The sequence below is a fragment of the Micromesistius poutassou genome (genome assembly GCF_964030765.1).
Source record: "Micromesistius poutassou genome assembly, chromosome: 10".
Lineage (NCBI taxonomy): Eukaryota > Metazoa > Chordata > Actinopteri > Gadiformes > Gadidae > Micromesistius > Micromesistius poutassou.
Genome location: NC_140280.1, coordinates 3855321 through 3878164, shown reverse-complemented (window position 1 = coordinate 3878164; position 22844 = coordinate 3855321). Strand labels below are relative to the sequence as shown.

The 22844-nt window shown below is 44.3% G+C and overlaps 1 protein-coding gene across 1 annotated transcript; it reads left to right on the top strand.

Moving 5' to 3' along the window:
- The first annotated feature begins 3919 nt into the window (after nucleotides 1-3919).
- Nucleotides 3920-21222, top strand: msna (moesin a). Its single transcript, XM_084474754.1, has 13 exons — nucleotides 3920-4224; nucleotides 11223-11306; nucleotides 12113-12208; nucleotides 12332-12606; nucleotides 12892-12975; nucleotides 13528-13674; nucleotides 14034-14130; nucleotides 14516-14679; nucleotides 15244-15374; nucleotides 15915-16075; nucleotides 16424-16516; nucleotides 17818-18045; nucleotides 18532-21222. Exons 1-13 carry the CDS (start codon nucleotides 4213-4215, stop codon nucleotides 18694-18696), a joined length of 1737 nt encoding a protein of 578 aa, XP_084330880.1. The 5' UTR covers nucleotides 3920-4212; the 3' UTR covers nucleotides 18697-21222.
- The last annotated feature ends 1622 nt before the right edge of the window (nucleotides 21223-22844 follow it).

Here is a 22844-nt window from a genome sequence, read left to right as displayed (position 1 = left end):
ACATATACATGAGACAGGGATCTTTATAGACAAAAATATGTAGCTAATTAAAACAATAATTTAAACTGGTGATTTGTACTAGCCGTCGACTCACCACTAGAGGGCAGTTTTGTGCTAGCTGTCCCTTGGTACAGCAGCACTTGCTCACCGGTATGTTGCGCTACTCCACCCCTTAAAGAGCAACTTGCAGGTTGGCATCCCGGTTATTCAAAATTTAGAAAAATAAAGAGCTAAAATGTATTTGATTTGCTACCCACACGTTAGTGACCCGGGTATGCCAGTCTGTCAGGTTCCCTTCACTTTTCCGCCATGCACCCAACGCGCACCCTGCGTTGCGCACCGTATGCCTGGAGGGAAAGGGGCGTGCCCAGTGCCCGCCCATACCCTCCATCTTGTTTTAAAGGCCGCAAACAGCTAAGCCACAAATGTCTAGAATTGACTTTTGCTTGTTGATACAAATTGTATCTATAACTTGATTGTAAAATACATTTAAAAAAGAAAAAAGTTGAAAAAAACTAAACAAAAGAACTGTAAAATGTAGAGCTAGTTTTATTTAAATGTAGCGAAGAAAACCTTAACCGCCATAACGTTTGTGACACCATGTGTCACTGGGAGTAGCCCATTAGTATGTACTAACGCTCTCGGGGTACAACAGTTTGTTATTTAAAGGGGCATTCTAGTGCTACACGAGTACTACACAGTACATAGATACCTGTGTACACAGATAGCAGTACGTGCTGTGGCCTCTCTGTACATATTCTTGTGTGTGTATATACATGTATACAAAGTTAAAGGTGTACTGTGAGGAATTTAGTGGCATCTAGTGGAACAAACTCGCCAGAATTGGAATGTTTTAATTAGTGTTTAATCCCGTTCAAATACGAGTCGTGTTTTCTTCCCCTTAGATTGAGCCCTTTATATCTTGATAGCGAGCGGACTCTCTTTCACAAGGGCCGCCATGTTGCACCGCACTTTCTACAGAAGCCAAGAATGGACAAATGGCTCTAGAGAGGATGCGTTTTTATAAAACGCAACCGCAATGCGAAACAACCAACAATTGTAATCGCCATCTGCTAAGTATTATATTTTTACAAACTAAATAACGAGATACAATTTATAAATCTATCAAGGGACCTCATCACTTGTCAACTCGATGCTGTCGTAGACCATCGTTTTGGATCAGTGCAAGGCACCGTAGCTTCTCCTACGTCGCTGAAAAAGGAGGGGGGGGGCGGGGTATTCAGTTGGTCTCAATCTGAGAAAACTCACCGCTAGAAGACACTAAATTCTCACAGTACCTTTAACTTTAAAAGTAAAACAAATTTTAAAATCACTTGTTATAGCTGGAGGGCCATGCAACAGGTATTGATTGATAGCATGTGTACCGCAGAACCACATGCTATCCATTTGCTTATCTTTTAGCATGCTAACATGCTAATGCTAACATGCTAGCCCCCTAGCGTATTAACACAATCACATGTTCTAGCCTTATACATCCATGGAATAGCGTGCTTTACCATTAGAATGCTAACCTGCACATTTTCACATGATAGCATGCTAATGTACTAGCACGCTACAATAGGCCTACTTGCATGATAAGGAGCACTAGCAGGAATTTCCTTACATTTACATGCTAAAGCTAACATGCTAGCCCGTGAGTGCACTGGGTGGTTTCTAGGGTGTTGCTAGGGCGTTGCTAGGGTTCTCTGGGCCAATGAGTGAGTAAGAAGTTCTGAATGTGAACCTGTGCACCTGGGTTAAATTGTGCTCTCTCCACCCTAAAGTTTATTCTGTATAGATATATCGTCAGTACGTTTTGTCAAACACGTTTGGAATTGTATTTACTGCACAAGGATTACTCTATTTTGAAGGACAAAATAATATTTTGTTGTACTATTGAGGTTGAGATGGTGGACACAAAAATGTCTGCTGTTTATTGAATGAACAATAACCCTGTGCGTTGATAAAGTAGGTGTGTTGAACTGTGTTTTTTTTTTACCAAGCATCTTTCACTAAACGTGGTTAACTTGTTCATATATTAATTGGCTGGTCTTGCTTAACCCTGTTACTCACAGAAAGTCAACTATTGACACTTTTTAGCTGGAGTTAATTTTGTTGCTATCGAGTGTGTGTTGTCGGTCCGAGTCAATTGTCCAGTTGCTGTGACCCAAACCAAAGTGTTTTTAATGTGTAACCAAGTTGTACAGACACTAAATGCAGTAATATATAAAAAAAATATATATATATTGGCTATTTAAACAGACGCACACACTCGCCATCAAACAGAGTTTACACATTTAGTGCTGCCAGTATTCTAGTAGTTCGGTACAATTAAACAGAAGAGGATGATTGGTTCTCTTGGTGTGAAAAAAAGCCACATTTTCCTCCTCAAATTCAGTACAGAGGATTTGTCCACCGATCGTTTTATATAGTCTGGAAATGTAACTTAGTGATCCACATATTTGACCCAAATCCTTTTGGGATGGAAGGGCATTTTGGTCAGACGTTCATAAAACTACATACAAATTTTATACAGACAACGTTGTACACCATATGAAACCGTAGTATTATGGTTATTCTGGGGGGTCACCTCATCAGGCAGCCTTCCAAATATATTTTTCCATGTCCATTTGGAATCATTAAATATTCTATATTCATACATGTGAGAGAACAGAGAGAGGTGTGCAGTCAGGTTGAATACTAGAGATTACTAAAGATTACTAGACAGATGTGTTTCATTTCCAAGTTGAGATGAAAACGAATTCCCAATTGCTCCCGAATTTGAAGTAACATAAAACAGACAACACTCAGGTATAAACAACAACAAAAAAAACACTCAACGTGACAAAGGTCCTTGGTTTTTGAAAGTGAACTCTAATTAAAATGTGATGAATTTCAATTAATAAAGTCCAGGTCTGACGTTCTTCATGGAATAATTTTGAAGTGTTGTGTAAATTGTGTTTGCGATGTTACGCGAGACAAAGGAATGGGCCTGTTGTTGTATTGTTATGATGCGCTGCTGTGTATATCCTGTACTCCTCACTGAATGGACAGAATCACTTTTTATGGACCAAAAATATCAAATGGACTCTTTGGGTCTCGAACTCAAACAAAATGTAAGTCTTAAGGACAATGTGTTTCCCTCCATAAATAAAGTATAACTCTTTTCAAGCTGTCTTATTATTCAACCCATTCTTTGATTATTCATGTTCAATATGTTTATGTTTTTGTAGTTGTAGTTTTTTTTACCTTCATCGAACATTGAAAGATTGCAGTATTTTCAATTATGAGATGGATGGGGTGCATGTTTAAATACTAAATGTATCATTCAAAGACCTGAAACATGTACCATAACCTTTAGTTAAAATGGCTTTTTAATGTTACTCAATCATTTCTATTCCTTAAGAAAACCGTTTTATCACTGGTCTGTTAGGCCTGTAAGAAAACAAAGATAAACGTTTAGTTTAAATAGATGCAGTATGTTGTATCATTTGAATAGCTTATGGAACAGGGGTTCCATATTATGTGGAATAAATCCAATTTATGGGCTCTATTGGAATTAAATAGGCATTGCTTAGGCAAGCCGATTAATAATCATGCTCAATTGTAATAGTATAATATTAATTCCATGTCAAATCCAATTTGCCAATTAATAATTATGCTAAATTATAACATTAGTTCCTAGGCCACTACATCATTAAAAATATATACCTATTCATACTAAATGATATATATTAATAGTCTAAAGGAAATCCTTTGTGATGGGGATGGGATGTGGGGTAGGGAAAGAGACAAAAGACTGGGCTGTGGGATGGACGCTTCATTCAGTCTGCGGGATGGACGCTTCTTTCTCTCTACGGGATGGACGCGGCGGGCGGAGCTTCTCTCCCCGAACCCGTTTCAGTTGCGGCGCTGTCATCGTTCTAGGGTGTGGTTTGAACAGGACCGTTAGGAGGATATCGAAGCTCTGCAATCCTTTTACTTTCACCGGCCAAACCGAGGAAGAAGCCCACAGCGAACCGCGTAGTGCTCTCTCGTCTGGTCGCGGTGCGGACAAGGAGGATCCCATTCAGTCTTAATACTGTTTGAAGTACAAAGGAGCTTCGCTTGGCGCCATTGTGGATCTGATGGGCAAAAGTTTCACCGGAGCTTAAATAATTCACTTGTTCATTCACTTCGCGGGTGTAAGATTAGCAGACGACCGGACTCAACATGCCGAAGACGGTAAGGACCTGTTCTTGTTTCTCCGGATTTTATACGTGTTTCAGTCCCTCTTTTTGTCTTTCCTTCCCTCGCTCTCTTGTTCCCTTCCTCTCTATCTCTTTCTCGTTCCCTTCCTCTCTCTCCCTTCCTCTCTGTCTCCTGTTCCCTTCCTCTCTCCCCTCTGCGCGTCAATGCGGTTTCTCTACCGGTCGCTTATACTCCACTAAACGAGTTATAACCTTTGATTTCCCATCGGTGTCGATCACTTTAGTCCGGGAGTGAGTGTTTAATTCTGGTTTATAGAGCGGCCAGGGGCCGGGGAGCGGAGTCAGCGTGGGGCCCTCTCTCTCTCAGACTGGTCCCAGACCTGATGGGTTATAGAGCGGGCAGGGGCCGGGGAGCGGAGTCAGCGTGGGGCCCTCTCTCTCTCAGACTGGTCCCAGACCTGATTTGGTACCGGCAGGAAATGTTACACAACCCTAAACTACACCCATCAATGTGTCACAATAGTCGATAAACCATGATCCCGAGACGGATCCCATTAATAAATTCTTCTTTAATGGATCAGCGGCTCTGAGGGGGAAATGTGGTGTGTGTGTGTGTGTGTGTGTGTGTGTGTGTGTGTGTGTGTGTGTGTGTGTGTGTGTGTGTGTGTGTGTGTGTTGCGTGCGTGTGTTTGTGGAGGAGGAGGGAGGAGGGGTAGACAAAGTGTCTGGGTCGTACTGTGTATCACACATTACTCCACTTGAAACCGACATCGGGGAATACTGCAATATTAACGACCGCTATTCGGTTAATCCCAGGGGTAGGTCTGAGCCCGATCCCAGGGTCAGCATCCCTGGACAGACTCAAATCGGAGCTCCTCTGTTGGGCCGAGAACAATGAGGACAATAGATACTCGGTTAATGATGGATGGGGCCTGATAACACAGGTGTTATCAGGTGGGTTACAGATGTGTGTGTGTGTGTGTGTGTGTGTGTGTGTGTGTGTGTGTGTGTGTGTGTGTGTGTGTGTGTGTGTGTGTGTGTGTGCTTATTGTAGGTGGTATAGTTAGTCTTCTATTGCTAATGTGTTACAGAGAAGTTAAAGTATTCTTAAGCTTAAAGAAAATGGCCAGCCCAATTCAGATGAAATCAACCTTAGATTGCTAATAACATGTTACCTTCTATGTTGTTGACCAATGCAGACAAAACTACATGTTGTAGTTACAGCATAGATTTCTACATTTACACTTTACACTTTACACATAGATTTCTACATAGATTTCTTACTGCCAAGTAAAACAAATAGCTTGAGAGTCAGGGTTGGCTCTCTGTGTGAATGGTGGGATGGTGTGTTATTTATGAAACGTATGTTAAGGTTATTAATAAATATCTTATCTGAGCCAGAGATCACACACAGGCAGTCCTTGAAATCATTAAGGTTATGAGTAAAGTTGTATCTTAACTGAGCAAGAGAACACATATAAAGTAAATTCAATAAGCATAAGAACAGGTGCAAGGCAAATAAAGACTTCTGTACTCCCTCTGCTCCTCCTAAAAGTAAAGAGTCACTGTGTTCACCCACTAGAACCAACTCTCTACCCACTAGAGGCCTCTAACAGCATTTTGTTATATTTCCTAAGTTTCTTAAGTGATCTTTCAAGTATGTTGCTAAAAATAAAAGTAACGCGACAACATGTCGTCTCCGTACATTTCCTCCACATTCTTCGGCGGGGTCATTATGTGGTGGCCGCATCTAGTATCTAAGGAAGTGGCGTTGTGACTCAAGGCTTCTGCTATTACATCAGTTCCTCTCTGGCGGTTTGCAGCCCAACAACCTTATATGGAGATTCCCATCACGTTCTGGCCCTCTGTGTGTCCCCCTCCTCACCCACGCAAAAAAGGCCTCAGCTGCTCTCCCCCTCTCTCTCACTCCCTCTTTCTCTCACTCCCTCTATCTCCCTCTCCCTTTCTCTCCCCCTCTCTCCCTCCCTCTCCCTCGCCACACATTAAAGACAGTGATTGTGCTTTAATCCCTGTTCATTATCTTAGTTGGCGCGTCAACAAGTCATGTTGTTTTAAACTGTATCAAAGATGTGCTAGAGCTGTGTTTCAGTCTGAACAGAACGTCTAGACGTTTAAGCTGAGAGTGTGTCCTCACTAAAACATGACCTTTCCTTCCATTGAAATGCTTTCAATACAACAATACAATCAGAGAAACTAACTTCTTTTACTATTCAAGATGTCAAGGAGTCTGAGAAACACAACCATTTAAAGACTTGTTTGATTCAATCCCAGAAAAAGGAAGAAGAAAAATGACCAGGTTTCCATGCCACCTCAGGCCGTGTTGGAAACTCAAACATAACCAGCCTTTGTGTGGTCATGGGTTGGCTTGGGTAAACCAGTAAGATGCATAACAAAACCGTTACAAAGACCCCATAGAAAACATGGCCGTGTAACTCACCCCGCTGGGTCCTGACTGACTCCAGTTTATTAATAAGTGAAAAGCGAAAATAAGTGAGGTCCTGCAGGACATGGTGGGAACGGGACTGGGAACCCAGGAGGTATGTGGACCGGGGGGATTAGGGGTCTTGATGGAGCGCGGTGCGCAGTGGATTAACCTGTTTGTAGAACACAACCACAACCTGGAGTCCAGACGTATGAGGGACGTTTACTGGGAACTAACTGCCTGGGAGCAGAACCGACCGACAGAACTAGAGAGTAAGTGTGTTGCTATTGTTCTTATTGATCGCTGATCGCATATTGATCCAGCTCTGGGGTGGGTATCCCCGCTGCGATGCAGAGCTAAGATCAACCAGAAACTATTCGTGGTTTGATCTCTTGGTATTTACTACGTTGGGTATGGATTGCAATATATATCTATAGATATAGCCTAGGTATTCTGGTTACAATCAGGTAATACTGCAATACTCGCTCACCAATACAAACTGCAATGCTACTCTAGTTCAGTCAAATGTGGAATAGTTCTACTGAGTGCTGCAGCAGGGAAAGTGGAAAGAGGAAGCCAAACGAAAGTACTTAGGTTTGAATATGTTCCGTTTGGAAAATAAAGTGGTCAAAGCTTGATTTACTTTCCTACTTTATATTAATTCTTTCATTCTTGCCCAACTCAGCTTTTTCTCCGTCCTTCGTTGCCTACATTCAGCTGAGGAGCTTTAGCATGTAGCATTAGCATAAGTGTTTTTAAAGGGAAATCGGGGTGGGGCCGGGGGGAGATTTGGTGTTGCAGGTTGTAACCAACGGCAACTGCAGCAGAAGGAACCCTGTGATTCGGAGGCTGGGTGAGGTATAGGCCTTAAACAGGGAATGACAGCACCAGGCTCCCCGATAAGAACATTCCAGCATGTTTCCTACTGTGGTACACATTCCCCAGCTCCCAGTGCCTCCCAGGGCAGGGAGGCTGGCCGCTGATGGTGATTGGCCGAAAACAGGACTGACTTTCTTACTCCTTACTTCAAAGTTTTTGCCTTTGAGTGAAGGCTATGTAATGTGGGTTTCTTACAAACCATATCAATCTGAATACAATCATCACTTTTATTTATATGACAAAGTACTGTAACAATCGGATTGTCGTTGACTTTGGCCCCTGTGTGGCCCCTTCCCTACACTTCCACACGCACATCGGGCCCCTCATAGCTACTGTGAGCTGTGGGACCTTGATGGAGGCGGTCTGTTACAACACAGACTGTAGTTTATGTCTGAGGTCGTCGCTGGGAGTTTAAACATTTACTTTTTAGGGGGTGGGGGCGACAATCCTCACAGAAGGAGTTCCCACACTAAGAACAAGTCTAAATCTGGATTGGACCGTGACACCAGAAGTGTAGCTTGCTTTAAATGGTGTTTTCTGGTTTAGAAACAGATGTGTGGCAACAGACAGCTGCAGGGGAACACAAGGCTGTGTAGCGGAGGTCCTGCCAACGAGAGAGCGAGCGAGTTGAGGGCTAATAATAGTGTGTTAGTGTTTCCTAGGGCTTGGTCATGTCAGACACACCCAGACCAGAACATTCATAGTCTTGGTTCCTGTTTTTATGGGTTCACTCCCTGAGCGACCGAGCCAGACCTATTTAGATCACCTCTCTACGCAGCCGTGAACTTCTCTTTCAAATCCTCTCCGTCTCCGCATGGCCAGGAAGTCAGCAAAATGTCTTCTTAGCCGGGCGCGTGCGCAGATAACCTCATGACCTCATCGTATGGCGGGTCAGGCCGACACAAAACACAAAGGAAGCCGGCAAAGACGAGGTCGGTCTGTGGGCCGCAAACGAAGGAGGCGTACAAACGATGGAGCACCACTCGCTATTTTTGATACATAAAGGTTCTGAACCCTGCCCTACTCCAACTCAGAGCTAGAGAATGTGGGCTGAAGTTGGCCAAACACAACTCCGACACAGATCCGAGATGTTTGGCAGCACATGAGTCTGCAGCATCATCTGAGTTTCTGAGAAAGATTCCCCCAAACGTTGGATTGAATGAACGTATGTCATTGGTCCAGTCCAGAGTTCATTCTCCATGGGTCCAATTTGGAAAGATGACGTCAATTGTTCAACTTGTCAGCAAATCTTTCACGGAAACTGAGTTTATGTCAGGACTGTGATTTACAAAAAACCTGCATCTGAAGCAATTTCTTTCGAAAATGACATTTCCTCTTTACGTTGTTGCCAATAGTAGAATCCCCCCCGTAGCTCAGAAGTCCCCTGGTCCCCCTCCAGCCGGTCCCAGCTGGCTATCTGTGAGGATTGCTGCTGCTGGTGATGACAGGATGTGTCCTGGGCCCTGCACAGGGTTGCGCTGACAGCCATGGAAAGAACGCAGGTCTAATCAGGGGAGATAAAGCGCCCCATTGTGGTGGAGGGCGAGTGGCGTGGGCCTGGGCAGCAGGAGTTATTCCCCAGCTGGCCCATGACGTGCTGGGCGGCTGGGAAATGTCTCAGCAGGCAGAGAGTTTGCTGGGTTTAGTGCAGAGTGAAGACATGGCTTCCTTAGGGCAGAGGGGGCACAATGGGTGGTTGTCTTGTCTGGAGGATTTGTTTGTACGGTTCCCCCCCCCCACCCTATCAAACGTGTGACTTCATTGCAGCGTTGCATTGCTGTCTTTCTAAAGGCCTCTTATATCTAATGTACTGCTGATAGTTATCGAGTGTGAATAGATCTATTGTGTGGTCCTGCTCTGGCTTAGATTATATTGTTGTTGGTTAAGCGATTTTAAAGGGAAATATGTACTATTGTTGTTAGCTCAACAAACCTGGGGGGAAATACGTACAATTGTTTGTTATTTAGCGATTTTTAATGGGAAATATGTACTATTGTTGGTTATTTTGTGATTTTTAATGGGAAATATGTACCATTGTTTGTTGGCGTAGCAGTTTTTAATGGGAAATATGTACTTTTGTTTGTCAGATAGCGGCCTTTAATGGGAAATATGTGCTATTGTTTGTTAGCGTAGTGGTTTTTAATGGGAAATTTGTACTATTGTTTGTTAGCTTAGCGGTGTTGACGGGAAATATGTACTTATGAGTTAGCTTAATTAGTTAGTTTTAGTGGAAAATATGTACTATTGTTAGCGTACCGTGCTAAAGGGGAATCCCTCCACGTCCTGCGTTTCCTGTTCTCGGGGAGTTTTCCCGCCTCGAGCATATTATGGGATGGTTCCAGATCGCCCCTGGAGATCCCTTTAGAGGATGGTGGACTTTTTTATCTTTATATTCTAATCTGTATTTGTATTTATTTGTATTTATCTATTATTTTGTTTGTCTTTTTTTATCCGGTGAAATCGATTTTTCAAAGCTGTGATATCCTATTTTATTATATTTAATTGTATTAATTAAATATATAGGAAATCCTTTTTTATTGTGTAATCTAAGGCGCTGGTGCTTAACAAATTAAGTTTAATATTACCGTACAGATGAATAGAACCAGTCTCTAGATGTCTCTAAATGCTGATGCAACACAGGAAGTAGCACTCTGAGTTCGGCAGCAGAGCAGAGAGAGGATGTGGTCACTTCCTGTAGAAAGATTCTACCCTCGTCGCTGTGGCACAACCTCAGAATCATGTATGAAGGTATAAAGAAGAGACAGAGATACAGAGCTGTGAGAGTCATGTTCAGAGTTCACCTGGACTCTGCATACCCCCCCCACAAACCCCGCTTACGAACGTTTTGTATGTTGTACGTCCTGGCCCTTAAAAATAGTACTTACTAAGCATTGTGTAGCATCTTATCGTAGCTATCTCTGTTGTATACGGGGAATGGGTTAACCTAGCGATTGTTAGTGCTTGGCACTTGGTTCTATGAACATCCTTACTGTACTGACAGCGATATATTGTTGCTTCTCTTTCTTCTGACAAATGTACTTATTGTAAGTCGTTTTGGATTTGTAAATGTCAGTCATGGGTGACTTGGTTTGAGGTCACTAAGGTGTAGGTGTTTGTGTATCTATTCAGCTCCCTGTGGAGTTTCACCATCACAAATATTTGAACCGAATATTTAATGTTTCCTTTGTTTCCTACTTTGTATTTCAACACGTTCACAAGCTGAAAGGAATGCAACATAACAATTGAACCAAACCTTTTAACAATCTTTTAACTCCTTGTTAATACGAATTTCAGATTTGTATCGTGTTAGACTATGTGTGAACACAGTGACACTGGCGTGTTACTTTTTTAGAGTTTAAATGAGTTAATATCGCAAATTGTTGGTGTTGCTCATGCTTATGTTCAGCTCTACAGATGAGCCGTTAGTTGTGTTGCTAATTTTTGCACTACAGATTAGCTGTTATCAGTGTGCTCATGCTATTTCTCTCTGCTCCACAGATGAGCTGTTAGCAGTGTTGCTATATCTAGTGTTCTGCTCTACAGATAAACCCTTAGCTGTGTTGCCCATCCTAATGCACTCAGCCCTATGGATTAGAAGGGTTGCTAATGCTAATGATCTCAGCCATACAGATTAGCTGTATAGCTAATGCTAATGTTCTCATCCATACAGATTAGCTGTGTAGCTAATGCTAATGCTCTCTGCCCTACAGATTAGCGTGAGAGTGACCACCATGGATGCGGAGCTGGAGTTTGCCATCCAGCCCAGCACCACGGGGAAGCAGCTGTACGACCAGGTAACCATGACGTCAACACTCCTGCATTGGCCACCTGCAACGCATGGCCATCCTGGATCTAAACGCTAGCTGGGTAGAGGAACCGCATGCTGCCTACTCCACCCAGCTAGCATTTAGATCCAAAATGGCGCCCACGTGGCTGTGAGGTAAATAAGAGCCCTTAACCACAACCAGCCTTCTCCTGAACATCTCCCTGCTCTCCATGCATTGTTTACTGTTGCTATGACAACTAGACACGTTAGCTCCTTAGCTCCTAGCTTAACACCGTAGTGATAACTTATTTTTATACATCCACGAGTGATGAGCAGAGGGACACAAACATCACCGTTTTTGATTTGTGAAAGTGACTGTAGAGTAACGTTCACGTAACTGTCAATAAAAAAGTTGATAAAGAGCTTTTCGAGATTTTCAAGCTTAAGAGCCTGGAGCAGACTTGTAATGTAACTCCAGAATTTAATCTCATCTCATCGTCATCCGCTTCGCATTGTATTTCATATGTTCTGGAAATTTGAGAACGTTTGAAAGTATTATGACGATGAATGGGTAGAGTTGAAAGTAAATAAACCTCATAGAAGTCTTGTTAACCTGTGCCTTTAATTGTTTAGAGCGCACTTCACGACACAATACTGGACTACAATGCTGTACTCCAGCGCGGTAATATAATATACGGAGCTACAACCGTCACACAATGCAGTCATCTGCTCAGACAGACCTGTTAACAACGCCCCACAGCGCTCACCAACCCAAACCGGTGTGAGGAGTTCTCCTTGTTCTGCAGCGTTCTGAGGTATCTGGTTGTTCTGCAGGTGGTCAAGACCATCGGGCTCAGGGAGGTGTGGTACTTCGGACTGCAGTACCAGGACACCAAAGGCTTCTCCACGTGGCTCAAGCTCAACAAGAAGGTGATTTCCCCCCCCCCCCGATTTTCAGCTCCACGAGCCTCCAAATCCAAAGTCCACTTCATAACAACCCATGCTAATGCTATTGTGCGAATGCTAACGGCTACTGTGCTAACGTGCTAACAGGTGACGGCCCAGGATGTGAGGAAGGAGAGCCCGCTGCTCTTCAAGTTCCGGGCCAAGTTCTTCCCGGAGGACGTGTCTGAGGAGCTGATCCAGGAGGCCACGCAGCGGCTATTCTTCCTGCAGGTGAAGGAGGGCATCCTGAACGACGACATCTACTGCCCGCCCGAGACCGCCGTGCTGCTGGCCTCCTACGCCGTGCAGGCCAAGTACGCCGACTACAACAAGGAGACCCACACCACCGGCTACCTGTCCGGGGACAAGCTCCTCCCACAGAGGTAGGCTCCTCCCACATTCGCTACTAGCTCCTCCCCTCCTACCCGGGATGCACCGCGGAACTTGTTTTGTTGTGTATTACCCATGATGCACCTCGGGATCTGTGTGTTGTTTGTTACCCATGATGCACCTCAGGATCTTTGTGTTGTGTATTACCCATGATGCACCTCGGGATCTGTGTGTTGTGTATTACCCATGATGCACTTCGGGATCTGTGTGTTCTGTATTACCCATGATGCTGCGTATCCCATGTGTTCTGTATTACCCATGATGCATTGTGTCCTCAGAGTGCTGGACCAGCACAAGCTGAACAAGGAGCAGTGGGAAGAGAGGATCCAGGTGTGGCACGAAGAACACAAGGGCATGCTCAGGTGAACACACACACGCCCACACACACACACAGGTCCTCTATGACTAAGGTCCTGAGTTCTCTAAAACTCTGACTCTGGAGGAAGCTAGGAAGATCAACTTCCTGTTCAGAGATAGGTTTACTGGAATGCCGGGAATATGTTTCCCCATTAGCAACATCTAGTGGCTGCAGTTGGAGCTACAGCTACAGCTATATAACCCTAGTGGCTTGAGTTGGAGCTACAGCTATATAACCCTAGTGGCTTGAGTTGGAGCTACAGCTATATAACCCTAGTGGCTTGAGTTGGAGCTACAGCTATATAACCCTAGTGGCTTGAGTTGGAGCTACAGCTATATAACCCTAGTGGCTTGAGTTGGAGCTACAGCTATATAACCCTAGTGGCTTGAGTTGGAGCTACAGCTATATAACCCTAGTGGCTTGAGTTGGAGCTACAGCTATATAACCCTAGTTGCTTGAGTTGAAGCTAAAGCTACAGCTAGTTCAGATGTCTTGCAGTAGAAAGGTACCACAGTGCAGGTTTAACGTTGACATGAATCATGTATTCACGTCTCAGAGAGGAGTCCATGATGGAGTACCTGAAGATCGCCCAGGACCTGGAGATGTACGGGGTGAACTACTTCAACATCAAGAACAAGAAGGGCTCCGAACTGTTCCTGGGTGTGGACGCCCTGGGCCTCAACATCTACGAGCAGAACGACAAGTGGGTCGCCGACCTCTCCGTTCACCACTGACACGCTAACTTACTGCTTTGATTAGTTCTACCATCATCATCTGTGGACATCACCTGTACATCCAGCTTCTATCACCTCCTAGTGTCTCTAGGAGGAGGGCCATCTCCTGGGTTCTCCTCAAGGTCTCTCTGTAGAGGGCTGAGGGTTTGGGGGGTCAAAAAAGTGGGGTCCCCAATATACAATTATAGTGTAATACTGACAAGTCAGGTGTATGGACTGGCCTGTGCTTGAAGGGTGATGTATTCATAAACACAACTGCTCTCAGTACTCAGCAGTGTTTTACAAGTCAGCTGACTCTTTGTTTTCTTCTTTGTCTCCCCTTCAACAGAATGACGCCCAAAATTGGATTCCCTTGGAGTGAGATCCGAAACATCTCCTTCAACGATAAGAAGTTTGTCATCAAGCCCATAGACAAGAAAGCGCCCGTACGTTAATGAAATCCCTCCTACTGCACTACCACATTCATTCTTGTGTGTTCGCTTTTATCCAAAGCGACTCACAATAAGTACATTTGTCAGAAGAAAGAGTAACAATATCTCTGTCGGTACAGTTAGGATGTTCATAGAAACAAGTACCAAGCACTAACAATCGCTATGTTAACCCATTCCCCGTATACAACAAAGATAGCTAGGATAAGATTAAGATGCACCACAATGCTAAGTACTATTTTTAAGTGCCAGGACGTACAACACACAATAAGTGCTTTAGAGGGGTGTGGGGGGGGGGGGGGTAAGGGGGGAGGCTATGCAGTTCATCTCTGTACCATGAAGCCCTCCTCAGTTCACCAACGCTTCGTTCTCCGCTCCCCAGGACTTTGTGTTCTACGCGCCGCGTCTGCGCATCAACAAGCGCATCCTGGCGCTGTGCATGGGGAACCACGAGCTGTACATGCGGCGCAGGAAGCCCGACACCATCGAGGTGCAGCAGATGAAGGCCCAGGCCCGCGAGGAGAAGAACCAGAAGAAGATGGAGCGGTGAGGCGCGGTCGGAGCATGGGAACGGAAACCACTCCAGATTGAAACCCCACCCCTCGTTCTCATGGATCTGAAGGGTTAAATTTAACACGGCGCTTCCTCAATTTGGATGTCAAAATTTTCCTTTTGATGACACACTGGGTCACTTCCTGTTTTGGGAGGAAGTGACATCTGCTTCTGGATTTATGGTTCACATGAGTTTGTTCTATGAGAGAATATGAAAGCATACACATTTTGACATTATGCTGCATCACAGAAGGCCCTCTTTAGATGTACCATTTAGTGGTTAAGGTTCAGCAGACTCATTTATCCTGAGAAGTAGAGCCACTTCAGCTACACAAGGAGCATGTGGGGGTTAGGGCGTCCTGCTCAAGGATGGGACATTGGGGTTTGAACCCAGAACCTTTTGGTTGGGATTCAAACCCCCTCACCACTAGACTCTCCTGCCCCACTTTAGACCAAATGCTGGATTTAGTCCAGCATTGGATTTAGTTCCTTATAAATTAGATCTAGAGGAATATTTATCTTGTTATTCATATTTCCCCCTCGTCTCCGTCTCCTCAGGGCCATGCTGCAGGACGAGAAGAGGAAACGAGAGGTGGCGGAGAAGGAGAAGGAGAAGATTGTGAAGGAGAAGGAGGAGCTGATGGAGCGGTTGAGACAGATTGAGGAGCAGACCAGGAGGGCCCAACAAGGTACAGGAGCGTCTCTTCCTTTCCTTTTTACAGTAATACATCCATAAGGTTTGAATGTGTTCTTGAAGATGTGTTCTTCTCTCCCTGTGGACGCACCTCCTTCTGCTTCTCCTCTGCCTCTTTCACCTCCTCCATCTCCCACACCGTCACCCCTTCACCCACCATATCCTCCTCTTCCTCTTCCACCTCCTCTTTTTCTCCTTCTCCATCTTTTCATCCACCTCCTCCTCTGTCAACTCATTATCCTCCTCCATCTCCTCTTCCACCACCTCCTCCATCCTTTCATTCTCCTCTGCCAACTCCTTCTCTCCTTCCATCTCCTCTTCCACCACATCCTTCTCCACCTCCTCCACCACCTCCTCCACCACTTCCTCCATCTCCTCCCCTTCCTCTTCCACCACCTCCTTCTTCTCCTCCATCTCCTCCCCTCCTTTTCCACCACCTCCTCCATCTTCTCGCCCTTCTCCTCCTCCTCCATCTCCTCCCCCTCCTCCTCCTTCTCCTCCCCCTCCACCTCCTCCTCCTCCTTCTCCTCCCCAGAGCTGGAGGAGCAGACCCAGAAGGCCCTGGAGCTGGAGCAGGAGAGGAAGAAGGCGGAGGAGGCGGCGGAGCTGCTGGAGGGCGACCTCCGCTCGGCCGAGGAGGCCCGGCTGACGCTGCTGCACCAGTCGGAGAACCAGATGAAGAACCAGGAGCACCTGGTCAGTGGGCTGCTCCTCTCTCCTCGCTCAACACTGGTATCAAGCTCCTCTGGTACCCAACCATCGTGGGACCAATGAGTTGTAGTAGTACCAAGTACTACTAGTACCAAGCACTTCTGGTCCAATGTACAACTAGTACCAAGGACTTCTTAGACCAAGTTAATCTGGTCCAAACCTCCAACAAATACATGATGGTTATGCCGACAAAACAACGCTAGAACTTATCTGAGGTTCTAGCGCTAGAACATCCATCAGGTTCTACCGCTAGAACCTCAGACAGGTTCCAGGCCACTGAGCTCTGCTCTGCTGGTGTCTCCACTGAGCTCTGTTCTGCTGGTTTCTCCTCAGGCCACGGAGCTTGCTGACCTGACTTCCAAGATCTCCCTGCTGGAGGACGCCAAGAAGAAGAAGGAGGACGAGGCCCAGCAGTGGCAGGACAAGGTGAGGTCTCCACAGGGGGGTGGAGGTGGTGGAGGTGAGGTCTCCACAGGGGGGTAGAGGTGGTGGAGGTGAGGTCTCCACAGGGGGGTGGAGGTGGTGGAGGTGAGGTCTCCACAGGGGGGTAGAGGTGAGGTCTCCACAGGTGGGTAGAGGTAGTGGAGGGGGTGGAGGTGAGGTCTCCACAGGGGGGTGGAGGTTGTGGAGGAAGTGCAACCTGCTCCAGTACCTGCTGTTGGTGGCAGGTGGAGCAGGAGGAGGCTCTGTGTTGGCCACATGGTTGGGAGGACCTCGGCCAATGTTCTGTAGCTGGGTGTTGGTTCTTGGGTTGGGCGGTGTGCACTTGGTGGTCCTCTAGGCTCCTCACCTTGCTATGAACTTGAACGCATCATGATCTATGACCAACACATATCACACCATACCTGACAGAGGAAGCAAGGCTCAGCACTAGACCTTCTCATCATCATCTGTTGCTAAGAATATTTCTAAATGTATTCTGTATACACTGTGGTTTCCTGTGCATCCTGTCAACTACGTTTGCCTCAAGAGGAAAGAAACCTTATTCACATTGCACCGGAAACACAGAAAATGGAAACAACGCCATTGCATGAAAATGTTCGGCCTATGAAATGTTTTGAGGGTTTGAGGGTGTGAGGATGTGCAGGGTGAGATGACCAGGGTGTGATTAACAGGGTGTTATGACCAGGGTTGTAAGAAGGAGGTTTCTGTGAACATCTGGTCTTATGGAGAAACAGTCTAAACTGACTCTTATTCTACTGGCTCTGTAGGCAGAGCTGCCGCAGAACGCTGGGGGAAAATATGCTGAAGCAATTACCCCAAGATAAATTTTCTGGTCTTTGGTGAAGCGGAAAGACTTTAATGTCCTAAACGCATAAATGATGGGGAAAGCTTACAGTTAAAGATATTCAGTTAATTTCAGTAAGAAGTATTCTTTAGGTAAACATTAACTTTCTGAATTCTATCAGCCATACAAACTAACTCAACAAGTAGCAGTAAAGATTTAACTTAACTTAACTACATTGAACTGACATAACCTAATAACAAGACTAGAATATGAAACACTTCGAGAGTAACACTTTGATGAAGATCTGATGTTACCGCCGCATATAAACTCCATCAGTGATGTCCCTAAAGCTCCATCAGTGATGTCACTAAAGCTCCATCAGTGATGTCACTAAATCTCCATTAGTGATGTCACTAAAGCTCCATTAGTGGTGTCACTAAAGCTCCATCAGTGACCTCGAGGTTCCTAACAGCTGGGGTCCCCTGTCCCCTGTTCCCAGGCCGAGCTGGTGCAGGAGGACCTGGAGAAGACCAAAGACGAGCTCAGGACCAAGATGGCCGCCCAGATCCAGGAGCCGGTGAACGAGGAGAACGAGCACGACGAGAACGACGAGAGCAACGCCGAGGCCAGCGCCGAGTTTGCCGGTGGCGCCGGAGCCAACGACCGCAGCGAGGAGGAGCGCATGACTGAGGCGGACAAGAACGAGCGAGTGCAGAAACACCTGCTGGTGAGTCCTGGGGCCGGTTCAGACTACCTGCTGGTTCAGACTACCTGCTGGTTTAAACTACCTGCTGGTTCTAGAGCTGGTTTAAACTACCTACTGGTTTAAACTACCTGCTGGTTTAAACTACCTGCTGGTTTAAACTACCTGCTGGTTCTAGAGCTGGTTTAAACTACCTGCTGGTTTAAACTACCTGCTGGTTCTAGAGCTGGTTTAAACTACCTGCTGGTTTAAACTACCTGCTGGTTCTAGAGCTGGTTTAAACTACCTGCTGGTGAGTTCTAGTCTTAATAGTAGAACATTGAGTGGTGAGCCCCAAACTCACCAGGTCTGAACTATAAAACACCTTAAAATTAGACATTTACTCTCCATGCGTTCACTTATACAACTCTTATCTGAATACCACCGCTGTCTTAAATCCTTGATCCTCATTGGTGGATCACGTTGTGAGCAAGTGCCTCATTGGTCCACATGCTCCCTCTGCCCCTGCAGGCGCTGAGCTCGGAGCTCGCCGTCGCCCGGGACGAGACCAAGAAGACGGTCAACGACGTGATCCACGCCGAGAACGTCCGCGCCGGGCGGGACAAGTACAAGACGCTGCGCCAGATCCGCTCAGGGAACACCAAGCAGCGCATCGACGAGTTTGAATGTATGTAAGGGGGCACAGGCCCCGCCCCCTGAGAGCACAGCCATCTGAGCACGCTCAGACCAACACAAGCGCTCTGAGCATGCTCAGATCGACACAACGGCACTGAGCATGCCCAGACCAACACAAGCGTTCTGAGCATGCCCAGATAAAGCCAACACACAAACATTTGAGTGACTGCTAAAAGATACGATGACAAACAGAAAGTGCCACAAGTCGCAGGTTCAAATCCTATGAACCTTTTTCAAAAGGGACAGAATGTAGTCAACATTTGCATTTTGATACTTTTTTTCGGTATTTTAATAACTAGCTTATGCAATAACTGATGCTAACTGAAGACAGCATTTACAATTTCTTGAGATATTTGTGTCACATTTGTGTAACATGACCCAATACGATTTAACTCTGATTTGCATGTAGGAATGAATGAATGAATCTAGAAGGATTTTCCACTAGGCCAGGCTGACTAACAATTAATAACTTCAACAAATGAAAACAAAATGTCTTCCATCATGTGATGTATCATCACCACCACCGCGGCAAATTCAACTTCAAATTTAGTAAATTCAAAAAATGTACCTCATGTGTGAAGTGCCAATTCTCGCAATCTGTGAGACAAAGAAACAACTTTTCTTTCTGCTGTTTTTACAATTTAACCTCAGCCAACCAGCAAGCGCACCTTGCTGTCATTTACTTTTTCTTTACATTTTTGATTCAAATATTAAAAATCTGGCAGAACGAGTAATAGCTGTCTTCGTTTAATTATGTGAATGTCCCGGCTGGCTCACTTACCCACCTGTCACACAGGAAAGGTTGCCTGATTGGTCGGAAACAAACTTGGGCTTCAAACAGCTAATGTAGCAAATTATCAACTTCTAAGTAATTCTAAAATCAACGCAAAAATTGTGATTTTCTACTGAATGCCAACGGTTTTATTCCATCAGTTTTATCCAGTGTAACAATCTTGTTTTCTTCCAGTTATACCAGGAAATTGTAGCCGACATTCTGTTAATATTTCACTGATTTATTTATCTTGTTTTAGAATTCTTGGCTTTGATTGATTTGATTTAACAGTTTGCCTTACTTCTTTGTACGCACAGCATAAAATATTAATATAAAATAATTTCTGTGGCCAAAATACAATAAAGTTATTGCCAATTTTAATATGGATATTGAAGAGGAATAAGTTGCCTCAGTTAGCATCTTATTGCGCCAACATGATTTATTGTAGCAAGCTAGCAATAGCTCATTAGTAGCATTGTTTTAGAGGATTATTTGCTATTGTCTTACTGTGTTAGGTGTAGAAAGCAAAGAAAGAAAAAAAAGCAATATTAGTATTAGCAACATTAGCATTTAGTGCTTACACATGTGACATTCCTGAACCTCTTTACTGTTAGAACAACAAACCAAAATAATAACTCAAAGCATGTGATTCAGTATTAAAGACATCTAGTTCCATAACAGCCTCTGCCGATGGCACTTTAAGTGGAGGGAGGCCACATTAGCAGATGGTTCAGCTAACTAATGCTAAGCTAGAACTCGCAAGCTAATACTGACAACCAATTAGAACAGAGAAGTCTCTGCATGTAAACACTTCTACTGGAACTGAAACTGGTTTGATCTGGTTTGCCGTAAACATTCCACTGGAACAGAAACTGGTTTGATCCAGTTCGATGTAAACATTCTACTGGAACTGAAACTGGTTTGAAACCAGTTTAATGTAAACATTTTACTGGAACTGAAACCGGTTTGACTGTTTTATGTTACATTAATGTGACTTTGATTTGACCCCCGATTCCAAAATATGACCAAAATAACTAAATATTAATAAATGATCAATCTGAAGGATTCTAAAGAGTGACGTTTGATTTGGTGGCTGTCAGGGTGCATTGGCTCGTTCCATTTTTCATTTTATTGGGATTATGAATCATTATTCTCGATAATGAATCAATCCATTTAGTTCTGAACTGATACAATTCCCCTGTAGAGAGACAGAGGTGGTAGACATTAAGGAGTTTCGGCGTAGTTACTTAATGAAGGTTAACAAAGTTATTGTAAAGTTGTATTTTAATTTCAGTATTTCCATTTTTTTTTACGGTTAATACCAATTGAAAAAAAGACAGTATTTCTTACATACAGTATAATGAGGATTCAAATATGTGCTGGAGAACTATATTTGCGCTTTGTTTACTGAAGAGACAAAGCAAAATATACTCATTTGCCAGGCTGGCAGTATTTCCAAAACATATATTTGAAATGTATATTGTATTTGCTTTTGTGTATTTTTGTAATTTGGATTTTTTAGGTGTCAAAAGGTCATTTGTATGGAGATTCATCTGAGATGGTTTGATAATATATTTGTATTTTATCAAGATAGAATTTCTTCTCAGAAATAGACTTTAGAAGGGTTTTCATTTTTTCTGCATTTTTGTTTTGAAGACTGCAATTGGATACTGTATATTTTGGGATGTCAAACAAATGAAAGCTTTAAACTGTTGACTGTCGAGACTTTCAATAAACATCAATTCCTGATAAGACTGCAAATTCATCTCTCAACTGAATTTTTTTTTTTTGTCCTGAAAACACACAAATAACACGCTTCAACCACCACTGTACCCCAAATACACAAACTACACGTCATACATTTGACACAATTAACTGTATTTATGGAACACTTTTCTCAAGGACCTCAAAGTCCTTTACATTAAGCCTTCATGTACTTTCATACTGCTTATTTTAGAAGTAGAAGTTGCCATTGGTCACCAGAATGATGTCATCAACACAATTGTCTCAAACCCAACAAGGCCCCACATGGTCAGGTTGAAATGAGGTACGACCTGATGGCCAAATGGAGGAGCACCCCTGACGTAGTAATATGTCATAACAGGAACCTGTCCTGGTGAACCACTAGGTGGCAGTATAACCTAATGTAGCGTGAGCTATCAGGACATGAAGTTTAAAAGCATTATGAGACATTTATAGAATACATTGCTGGAGTATTTGAAAAAGGAGTATAACCCACACTAACAACTAAAACTCAAACTACTCTACTCTACTCTACTACTCTATACTCTGTACTCTACACTACTATATTCTATTGTACTATACTTTATTCTATACTTCTCAACTCTACTGTACTCTACTCCAAACTTAGAGAAGTTTGGAGTAGAGTAGAGTAGAGTCTACTGTACTCTCGCTACACGCTAACAAGCTTAAGGCCCAAATTGGGGCTCGAACCCGGAACATTCTGACATGGATCAACATCAATGTCAGACTGAGGTTAGCAAGTTGTTGGCATGGTGTTATCAAGACCATGAGTTTAGAATGGTGTCAGTGTGGAGTTAGCATGACATTAGCATGGTGTCAGTGTGGAGTTAGCATGACATTAGCATGGTGTCAGTGTGGAGTTAGCATGACATTAGCATGGTGTCAGTGTGGAGTTAGCATGACATTAGCATGGTGTCAGTGTGGAGTTAGCATGACATTAGCATGGTGTCAGTGTGGAGTTAGCATGACATTAGCATGGTGTCAGTGTGGAGTTAGCATGACATTAGCATGGTGTCAGTGTGGAGTTAGCATGACATTAGCATGGTGTCAGTGTGGAGTTAGCATGACATTAGCATGGTGTCAGCGTGGAGTTAGCATGACATTAGCATGGTGTCAGTGTGGAGTTAGCATGACATTAGCATGGTGTCAGCGTGGAGTTAGCATGACATTAGCATGGTGTCAGTGGAGTTAGCATGACATTAGCATGGTGTCAGTGTGGAGTTAGCATGACATTAGCATGGTGTTAGCACGATGAGGCTGAACAGCGGTGTGTCCATCAGCAGGACGCCCAGCGGGGATTGATTAACTCCCGGTTTGTAACCTTGTCTCTTTCTCAACACCGCAGCTCCTCTTTATCTCACACTTCCTCAATCCGCAGGGGAGGGGCCGGAAAACCGTTATAATTACACATCATGGTCAAGAAGTTCAGAGAAATCGGTGTGGTCGTGTGTTTTAAGGTCTGCACACAACAGACTGATCCATAGCCCCTGATCCCGGAGGTCAAATCAACCAGCCCATTGAATCAATCGAACATCGACCCATTGATCTTAAAAAGGTTCATCTGAGCAGTATCTTCAGAGAACTGGACTGTCCATAAGACAACCAGGACTAG